Here is an 11,595-nt window from a genome sequence, read left to right as displayed (position 1 = left end):
ATATCAGCGCCAGTAAAAAGGAAGAAAATGGGATAGTAAAAAGTTCTAGAATTACAATTAAAGCACAAAAGAAAAGGTGAGACAAAGGTGAATTGGTTCAAATAGGAAACGGATGTAGATTCCAAGAGCGTACTATCAAAGTACTTAGTTTGAGATCACCTAAAAGTCTCATCCAGACACAAGCACAGGTCCCAACCAAGAGGAATACACTCAAATGTTTACAAATCAAATAATATAATATGTAAACTAAGCATAATACAATGCATAATAGAGAGAAGATTTACAAGGAAAAAAAATATCATCTCCCAAAATTCTAACTATACATTCGACTGTTTCCCTCCTAGCCAAGGAACTCCGGCCAGGGTCCAGACAAAACTAAGTAATATCATTCCAAGACAACGACAGGAAACAATTGGAAAACGGGTAGAGAGGGATAGAAGACACAGCATGTACCTCCCCGCCCACTATGGGAGGTCAGGATCCCCACCCAGTAATATTACCTTACGGCGATTTGTCTCATTTTACATGTTAATTGTTGCCGTTGACCAGGGACTGTTTATTAAGCCCTTTTGGGTGTATTTAGTGGCTATGGCTCTATATAAATGCTCAGGTTAGAAAGGGCAGTGAATAGCATTGATCATTTTTAAGGATAAGTGGCCTATCCCCGGCATAGCAAAAAAACAACAACAAAAAAAGATATTATCAAAGTTACTTGAGACATAAATTCATTCCATTCCTTTTATTTAATTTATTCATTTTTTAAAAGAAGATTTTAAAATGTCCTGTTTACTTTAGTTCAAAAAGGGAAAAGATGTAGATTTCAAGAGCACACTATCACTATCAATGAACTTAGTTTGAGATCACCTAAATGTCTCATCCTGACTCAAGCACAGGTCCCCACAAGAGGAACACACTCAAATGTTTACAAATCATAATCATATATATGTAATTTCAAAAATAATACAGTGCATAACAGAGAGATGATTTAAGACAAGAAATATCATCTCCCAAAACTCTAACTATACATTTGACTGTTTCCCTCCCAACCAGGGTATCCAGCCAGGGCCAGCACAAAATCAAGTAATCTCATTCCAAGACAAAAACAAAAAGTATGTTTAGAAACAAATATAGGGGGTTAGAAGACTCAATAAGTAGCTCCTGCCCACTATGGGAGGTCAGGAGCCCCATCCAGAAAGTAGAGTTGCCTTATGGACAAATATTGACGTATTTCAGTAATTTCATCATTTGCAAAATAAGTTGCATGCAAGATTTATGGACTTTAGTCTTTTCTAAATCAATGTATAAGGAAAAGACAAGACTATGAAAGAAAGAAAATTTTCATTGATCGATGCTGAAATTTTAACTCGCTTCACACACAAAGTGATGGAGATCGATCCTGGATGCTGGCAACATTTTTTTTCTAATCCCCCTGTCCATCCAGCAGTGAATGGGTGGCTTGGTCTGTTTGATCTGGCAGAAAGTACTTTGCGATAGACTGTGTCCTATCCAAACGGTGGCAAGCAATTGCTATTGTCCATTTCACAATATAGAAACCAGAATAATCTCCAGCTCTAAGGGCCTAATGGCTAAGAGGGACTATTACTACAAATTCTATCTCCCTTTGTAACCCCCTCAATACCATAAAATCATCTTTTTTGCAAACCAGAGCTCACTTTTACTAAGTTGCGAACTTGCAAATTTTCACAATGCATTTTATCAGACATTTAAATTCAATACATATGTAGAAATCACAGAATATCATCAATGTATACAAAATAATAATATTAAGCATTCATTCATTCATTCAGCTTATTACATAATTCAACTTTCACAGGCATGTGTTTTGCTGTGTTGTGGTACCAATAGCAATAACAGGCAAAGTTTGCTTTGATCTTATCACATTAAAGGTCCCTAGCTCAATTTGCAGTTCGATGCTGATCAGTTATATTCGTGAACCTTGGGAAAGACTTTTACACCTTTTTTTCTTCTTGTCCTATCATGAACAAACATTCAGAAGTCCCCCTGTACTAATCAAAAAAGAAAACGTACAAATGCCTCAAAAAAATGTAGCAAGTTTCAATATTTTAATTAATGTTTAATGTACATGAAAGTGTCAATCAGGAGAATTAAACAGGGTACAAAAACTTAAGAGAAAGAATTATTCAATGAAAAAGTAATTGTATGTATAATTAATTACAATGCAAGACATGAATCAATTCATGTCAGACGTCTAATTGTCCATGACAATTGCAATAAACGAAAGAATAAAACAAAAACAACGAAAGTAAAAGTGCCCAGGGATTAATTAACATTGTGCTTTTAATTATTACTTTTTAAATACTTAAATAAGCTCCATAAAATAGCAAAACGAGGGTTGATTTTGCGATATACATAACATTAATCTCTTGATACTTTGGCATGATGACATGCTCACAGGGAATAGGCATGAGAATGAGAATGGTTTACCCAATTTCACATGATGTTTTAACATGGGCATGAGCCGTAATAATACATATTTACCCCTTTAACTTTAACAGTTAGACTAAATTTCATATATTAAAGGTGACCCATTCCTCAATCCTGTATTATGTCGGGCTGGTTTATAGATTGTTAATTGAATATATACTTATTTAAAACTATAAGACTTCGGGTAAGTTTATTTGCTTTATTTCCAAGAATGTCTGTAGTTTCTTAGCTTGCAACTTGCAGAAAGTTTCTTTAAATGATTTATTTAGAAAAAAAATCATCTCTCCAAAAAAGGTACTTTATATTTAACTATCTCCCTCATCCCCGCAGAGACCAGGAAAATAAAAAAAACAATCACTCCAGGACAAGGACAGAGAGCAACAAGAAGAGGAAAAACAAGATATAGGGGATAAATGATACAGCAAGCGACTTCTCTGCCCATTTAAATTCTAAATTCCTTTTTAGATATCGGGTTGACTCAATATAATGCCCAATTAAGCCTATGGGTCACATATATATCTGATTTACAATATCAACCTTATTGTTTTCTATAAAGCCCGAGTCACATGACAGGTATGCTTTCCTAATGGTGATATTGATATATCGTACCTTATATTATAAGGTTTACAGTAATATCTAACCCGGCCTGTCAAGGCTTATGTTAATTTTTCATAAAATATCTGGTAGGTGTCATGGAAGGATATTGTCAATTCCTCTTCTTCTTCAACTTCAAGCTGAAACTTCCTCTTGGAAGATTCATCAGCTAAGCATTCACAATTGTTTTACCGAGAGCTATGTTTGTTTGTTTGTTTTTGTTTTTAAGGGTTTTACGGCGCTTGCAACACATTTAGGTTATATCAGCACCAGTAAAAAGGAAGAAAATGGGATAGTAAAAAGTTCTAGAATTACAATTAAAGCACCCAAGAAAAAGTAAGACAAAGGGGAACTTAGAACAAATAGGGATCAGATGTAGATTCCAAGAGCATACCACCAATGTACTTAGTTTGAAATCACCTACAAGTCTCATCCAGACACAAGCACAAAATGCAACAAAGAGGAATACACTCAAATGCTTACATTATACATTCAAAATAAAAATAATAATACATAACAGAGAGATGATCATCTCCCAAAACAATTACTATGCATTTGACTGTTTCCCCCCCAGCTAGGACTCCGGCCAGAGTCAGGACAAAACCAAGTAATCTCATTCCAAGACAAAGACAGAAAGCATGTTGGAAAACAGATATAAGGGGATAGAAGACAGTATGTACCTCCCTGCCCGCTAGGAGAGGTCAGGATCCCCACCCAGACCGAGAGCTATCCAATTTGTTCCAGTCTTATAGTTGAGGGCAGTAACTGATCTCATGATTAAAGGAAACTCATACAAAATTTGTAATGTACAAACATGACTATCAATACGAAAGCTTAAAAAAAATAAAAAATAAAATAAAATACAATATTCAGCACATTTCGGACTCAAAACCCAGATTAACTGTTGTTTTGACACTTTAACAGTATAAGTGTTGATTGAAGGATTTTTGAGCCCGAAATGTAACTCACTTGGTATTTTGTTCTTTCTTAAACGCTGCTATATTCATTTCTATACAATACTTGAAATAGTCGACAGCTTCTAGCAGCTTAGGTACTCATGAAATGTATACCATTTTTTTGAAGTCATATATAATAAAGTTTGCCCCCAAATGTCAATCTGTTATGATGTCGGAATGAACAAGATGAATAAAAATAAGCTTCAAGAAATTTAATGAAGGCATTTTATTTCGTATAGCTCAAATTTTATAAGATATGCTTAACTCCAGATGTGACAGGGCTGATTTCACGTTTTAAAAAAAACAAAAAAAAAACAAACAAAACCTAACTTTTATTAGAATTTGACTTGTTTCTATTTCAAAAGATTAGTAAATATGATGCTACTCTATCTTCTTCACTAGCGAGTCTCATCACAGTTACTAATATCTTGCTGAAAACGATGGAAATGACCGTCATATCCTGACTAAGTCATACATTGAGTTGGCATAAAATTGGCCCTGACAGCTGTAGGGTTAACTATCCATTTCAGACATCAATTTTCACCCCGACACAATACTGATTTGTGACAATTTGTAACAAATGAAGAGATTGAGATGACAATTTTATGGTTTCCTCTTTTGAACACAACACGAGTAACCTTTCTCCTATTCCATTCATACAATATACATTATCATGTTTTACAATACAATAAATACAGTGACATCCATCAATAAATTACCACTCTGCACATTATTTACAATTTATATATTATCATATTATAAATAATATATACATTCAAATAAGCATGATCAAAAACAAAAAATGTTGTGACGATATAAAAAAATAATCGTAATGTTACTAACATATTATAAGCATTACGATTATGACAACTATATGACCTAGGAATAACATAACGATTTGTGACCCACAGCCTCAATATATGTATTATGTCAGGATTAACAGGATACATTTTTTTAAAAACCCTGGGTTTCTTCGAGTATGACAATTGAGAGAGATGACTATGCTTTAGGGAAAAGAATGAATTTGTCAACTGTAAAAAGCTAAAATTTGGTAATTCTACTAATTTTAATTCAATTTTCAGCATAAATGAAAATGTATCCTGACATATGACTGTTTTGAGACAGTTTGTCACACATCGTCATCATGAAGGAGGGGGATTTGCCTCCTTAAACAAGAACATACACTATATATAACATACTTTCAATGTTTAGTATCTTATAATAATTATCATTATAACTATTATTGTACAGTAGGTACATGATCACTGAAGTAGTGTGTAACGGTATGAATTCGTGGAGACTAATTCTTCACTTTGTCACCCACTGAAAAAATCATTTTTTAAGAATTCTTCATGGTTAATGAAATGAAGCAACGTCAAAAGAAGGAAAAAGTAACATAGATTCGGTTGTGCTGTTACTGATCATAACCATCATCATATTTACAACCAGTGAAAATTGTTAACGTAAACAGGGTTAAATACTCGTTCAACAGTCTGACAAAGGGAAAACTAAGTTATTGCTTCATTCTATGTCTTACACTTTAAAGTAAACAATTGATAAGGAAATCCTGGAAGCTCTTACTATAATTGTGATTTAAGGACTTTGTTTAAGGAAATAAATGGTGCTTACAAAACTTCTGTCATATCAGCACCAGTGGGAAGAAAGCTAATACAGGACAGTCCAAAAATATTAATCTTTAACTAGGGCCAATGAAAAGAAATACTAAAGGGAATGGTTAGATCAAAGAGATTACTTAGTTGTTTTTTTTTAAGTTATGCAACGTACAGGCTTGCAATAGTTTTGAAAAGTTCAATCACTGCACTCACAAGCATTCTAGCAATCCAGCCTAGTCTCTGACCTGAGCTTACTATTAGTCCTTCATGCACCCCCGATCAAAAGGGATATGCTGAGATAGTTACAATACTACAGCAACATATCATACAGAAATTTTTCTTTTATTTTATTTAAAAGGGGAAGATGAATCTGACCATCTCCCTTTCAGCAAAAGACTAAAACAGGGCCAGGCAAAACTAAGAACATAGTCTCATTCCAGAACAAGAGCAGAAAGCAACCTGAAGTCCATCGGGAACTATACAATGCCAGGTAGTTCCTGATTAACCATCCGGGGGATGGAGACCGAAGCAGCTGCCACAATACTTGTGGATAAATCACCATTTGCTACAACACAACAATCCAATTTACCTTTACAAGTAATTTTTACAGTATGTAACACACTTCAGCAATAAAAACGATATTTCATTCACTTTTGATTTTGATTCATTCATTAAAAATTCAAATTGTCGCTTTAAAAACTATAAAAAATATTATCACACAATCAAGGCAACAAAGTAACTATGACCCAGTTAGTCGTTCAGTAAACAGGAATTTCTTATTATCCAGGTCCATATCTCAAATTTGCTGTCATGAAAATAAAAATAGCTATTTTTAAAAAAAAAGAGAAAAATAAAACGATTAACTTAGTCTCTCTTAAAGAATATTGATTTCTTCAAAGTATCTCAATGTCAATGGATTTCACTCGTTAAACTAAACTTGCCCATAGAAGACTCATCAGACAATTGGCATTCTATGTTATAAAGTCTCTTTAACATATGACAAGGAACAATGTAATTATATTTTTTTTTATTACAGCTTTTGACAAATGATAAGTGTATACAAGGGACCATCATTTTAAAACTTAGTTAAAAACAACTACATTAGTTTGCCACTAAGAAACTCCATAATTTTAAAAATCCTTGTTAATGTAGTCAAATCAGCAATTCAACTTAAAACAGAAACTGAAAAATAATATTCATTTTGTATCAAAAAGTGATAGATATAAAATCATGTTAAATTTATCACTACTTTGTCGATAAACTAAATTGGTCCCTTATATTTTGAACATAGATTAATGATTCAACCAAAATCTAACAAATCAAAAAGTCTAAGGGATGGTATTGGTTTATTACAAACACAGATCGCATCTGCACTTGAAATTTTTTTTGCCTTTGTCACATAAAAGTTATGTTTTAATGTAAAGGCAGAGATTTTATATCTGTCAAGATGGAAATAGTTGTTTTATCAGTTCATTAATAAAGCAAATATGTCGTCATATAATTGGCAATAAATTTTGAAATTGTTGATATTGTAACATTTTGCAAAACCTTTTTTAAAAATATGTCAATTTAGATATTAAATGGAATTAAATTAAAGACAATTTTTCATTTTAAGATCTCAAAAAGGAAGTTAACCTAAAAAAAAATTCTCAAATTTCAACCTTAAGTATTAACATAAGTTATTAGGTCAAAGAAAATGTTTAGCACATCATTTCAAAAGTTAGGAGCAATGAAGTGTTTTGCAAGTTTATCTATATTCTAAAAAAGGGTTTCTTTTTGTAAGAAAGACGCAAAATATGAATGCTGAGTAGAATTTCTATTGCATACCATCCAAAACGCATTCTGTTGTTATCACAAAAGCACTAATACACCACACCACTACTACTCGATACTTACATTATTCACTTCCATTATTTACGATACTTGATTTAAACGCTCTCAAACTCATCTTTTCAACAATTTATTTCTTTCGTGAAGATCTTCGTGGCTGAATGGAACTCTTCTGCTTTGGCTGAGAATTGCCAGATTGATTTCGAGATCGTTTTGCCTTTTTAGTATCAGGTGCGGGTAAATCACATGCTGAACTTGAATCATTTGAAGAACATTTTCTTTTGGACACCTTGGATGGGGAGGGGGTGTCTTTCTCTTGTCCCGTGGAAGTGGATTGCCCAGGATGAGCTGATGATTTGAGATCACTCTTTTTGGCATCAACTTCCTGCTCATTTGAGGATTGTCTTGCTGCTCTCTGACTAGATGGAACAGTTGTAGTTTTAGAGGCATCCACAGCTGAAGCCTCAGGTGGACATGACTGCTCTAGATGTTTTCCTTCTTCTCTTTTACTATCACCGGATTTTGTGGTTTGCTCCTTTGAACTATGGCGTGATCGTGATTTTTTTATATCCTCCTTAAGGATGTTGCTATACTCTTGTAGTCCAGCTGAAGACCTTTTTCGCACAATCAAAGAACTCTCCTTTTCCTTACACTCAATTGATCGACTTCTCCCAAGAGGCGATAACTTCTCCTTTCTACTAGATTGATTTCTGACATTGAGTACAGAGGGGTCTTCTTGGGAATGTGTCATCAGAACATGAGTGTTCAGAGTCATTGTACTCCCGAATATTTTCTTACAAAACCGACATGGCAACTCCCGAATAAATATTTCATCAGCTTCCGTGTCAGACTCATCATCAGAATCCTGATGAAATAATGAAACTTCCAAAATACAATCCAAAATTCCTCGAATGCCAACACCTCCGCCACTACCACTAACAGACCCATCATCACTACCACTCTCATCGTTCTTCAATTTAATTTTCTCTGTGACCTCCTTCATCAATTTCTGTGATGGCATATTTGGTCCCTGCAGAATAGATGTCAGCTCTGCCATATCAATGGGAGGAAGTCTAGGCATGTCCTTGCCAACATGAATTGGGTCGGGGAGAGATTTCCCCTTCTCGGATGAATCGGAATCAGGCATGTTACCAACACTTTGGGAATTGACGTTTTCTTTGGTTTCTGTATCCGTCTTTGTCATATCAGATTTTTTCATGTCAATTGTTTTACTTTGTTGCTCAGAATCGGGTTTTGAACCCAAATCTGAGGACATGCTCACTCACCACGATTAAAAATTATGCTTTGAAAATTTTTAAATTCTTCTTGTGTATATTTATGGAATTACAATTACAAGTCAACAAGTTGATGTGGCAGCATAGGAGTTGTCTTGGATTGAAGGAATATTTTACCAATCTGTTGCAAATCTGAAAAAAAAAAATTATATTAAGAACTTTGGCATGACACAGAAATAAACAACACAATATATATGGACAGATATATGCCATTACCTTGGTTCCACCTATAAGTAAAATTGCCTCACAATGCTACACTTATTCTTTCAGAAAGGCATTGTGGCTAAAAAGAAACAACTAAATATTATGAAGTTCATTCAAAGCACCTGTTTTTTTTTTAAATTTCTGAAAGGAAAAGTAAAAAAATATCCTCGATTGAGAGTCTGTATGATGAAGAGACATAATTTTGGTTTTACTCAATTGACTTTTAACACTGGAGAAAAATGTTTTAAAACAAACAAACAAACCAAAAAACAAAATGTTATAGCAGAAATCAAAGATTAAATTTTATTCGCAGCCTTTGTATGCTTTTAATTTCATTATTTGTGTGTGTGTGTGTGTGTGTGTGTATGTGTGTGTTGTGTGTGTGTGCGAGAGAGAGAGAGAGAGAGAGAGAGTGAGAGAGAGAGAGAGAGAGAGAGAGAGAGAGAGAGAGAGAGAGAGAGAGAGAGAGAGAGAGAGAGAGAGAGAGAGAGAGAGAGAGAGAGAGAGAGAGAGAGAGAATTATTGAAAATGGCTCGTTTTTTATTAGATAAATGTCTGTACGATTTTGACTCCTCTTACAGTTACACCAAGCATAAGATTTCCCTGCAATGGGAAAAACAGACAGTTAATTTTAACCAGCATTCGCAAGCCTAACAAGAACGAGTGAGAAAGCCGTCGATGACAGGAGGTGTTTACTTGCAACGGCCTTGACATTGACCGCTCGTGCTGGGTCAAATACAAAGGAAACAAAATCCGGTCATATCAGCACGCCTGCAGGGACTATTTTGTAAAAAGAATTAAGCTTTTTCTTACCTTATATTCGTTTTGGTGAGTATAAATTGCAATAAAAATCATTTCCCATAAAAGATGAATCAGGTATTTACACAAAATGATACAACAACCAGAATTTATGAAAAAGGTCAAAAATTCCGAGTCCAAACAACACGGCTTCCTCTGACCGAATTTTCTCAGGACATGATTTCCACAACTGAAAAGTGCTGAGCATATAACCTTCCAGAATGACTTTTAAGTTGCTATTTTCTTGTAAAATGAGTTAATAAATCTTTAAATACAAAAATAATTGTTCTCAAAATATTTCCTCCTCTTTACGATCACGAAATTGAACAACCGAGTTTGATAGACACTTGACCGAATTATGACAGCAGACTATGATTCTTGAAAAAATTAAATAAACAAATAAAACAGTTAAACAATCATTTTCAACTTCGACAATATATGTGGCAAACTTACCTGCAATGAATTTTGAAAGAATAAAATAATTCTGCCGTCAAACGATAATATATTTCATTTGTTTTTCTTTCACAAACAAGTTTTCGCTTCCAACGGGCACATTATGGGAACAACAATGTGTACAATATACCGTTGACCAATCAACACATCGCAGAAATTAGACTACGGGTTTTTATTGGTTGACTGCGGCTCTTCTCGTCGCTTTGCAAAGTGGCTGTCCTGTGGGTTGGGGATTTGTTCACGTTTCCGTTTCAACTCTCCGCTCTCTTGGCCTCTTCAGGAGAAACGCCTCAGCGTCTGGCCCGGTCGTAAATAAATTGTTTTTTTTTTTTTTGTTTTTTTTTTTTTTTTTTTTTAATTAACAAATATTTAGAAAAAAACAACAAAAAAGGAAAAAGCAACAACAACTCCCATTTCACTTTATTTTGATTTTTGCACTCCTTAACATGATTTAAATGTTTCTCTTATATTTGAAACTAAGTGCATCTTTGATTCAAGTGTATTACGCCTTGATTCAATAATTTATAGTTGGCTTAAACTTTCGTATGAAATGGTTTTGGCTACGTGTGTTACTAGAGAAGGCTATAACAGTAAATTTTTTATCGCGCCTTTTTTTGTTTGTTTGTTGCTTTAGGTCTCTTCCAACACAATTGAGGTTATATGAGAGACCGCTGAAACAAAAAAACAAGCAATCTAACAAAAATAGTACAAATGTCAATCAAAAGCATAACCTAAAGATATCATAAGCTAAATTATAAATAACCAAGAACAAACAGGCAGAGGATTTACAGGAAAAAAAATATCCCCTGTCAAAAATACAATCACAAACCAAAGAAGCAGGATAGGCTAGTAAAGAGAAGAAGAAACGATATCACTATCGGATCGTACAACCATGCGAACATCATAGGTATATGATTCAAGGGTGATGCTCCCATCCAACCACCCGCGTTATCGCGCCTAAGCATCCACTTAAAAATGCTCTGCAGCGCTTTACAATAAACTCATACGGACACACACATACAACACATACACACACATACATACATACATACATACATACATACATATATACATACATACATACTTACATACATACATACATACATACATACATACATACATCATACATACATACATACATACATACATACATACATACATACATACATACATACATACATACATACACACATACATACATACACAAGATCATCCACAAGATGACTGCAACTTTAAATTTGAGTTAAATATTATTTGAAGCTTTATATTGCCACGAATCAAAATGGGGACATGTGGCCAAAGGAGGTCCAATGATGGGTAATGTGTAACCAGTGTGTATGTGGAATGAGGCCTTATGATTTGTGTGAGAACAGATTGAGGTCATAG

The 11,595-nt window shown here is 34.1% G+C and overlaps 1 protein-coding gene across 1 annotated transcript; it reads right to left on the bottom strand.

Moving 5' to 3' along the window:
- Positions 1–720: 720 nt before the first annotated feature.
- On the bottom strand, positions 721–10,359 carry LOC144962479 (uncharacterized). Its single transcript, XM_078895469.1, has 2 exons — positions 10,210–10,359; positions 721–8,886 (listed from the first exon to the last, which is right to left on the bottom strand). The coding sequence occupies exon 2, from the start codon at positions 8,733–8,735 to the stop codon at positions 7,590–7,592; it is 1,146 nt and encodes a 381-aa protein (XP_078751595.1). The 5' UTR covers positions 8,736–8,886; positions 10,210–10,359; the 3' UTR covers positions 721–7,589.
- Positions 10,360–11,595: the final 1,236 nt, after the last annotated feature.

This window comes from Berghia stephanieae, chromosome 1 (assembly GCF_034508935.2).
Source record: "Berghia stephanieae isolate SIO BIC M18660-M18661 chromosome 1, UCSD_Bste_1.3, whole genome shotgun sequence".
In the NCBI taxonomy this organism is placed as follows: Eukaryota; Metazoa; Mollusca; class Gastropoda; order Nudibranchia; family Aeolidiidae; genus Berghia; species Berghia stephanieae.
Note: the sequence above shows the minus strand (reverse complement) of the source record. Positions and strands in the feature narration are given on the sequence as shown.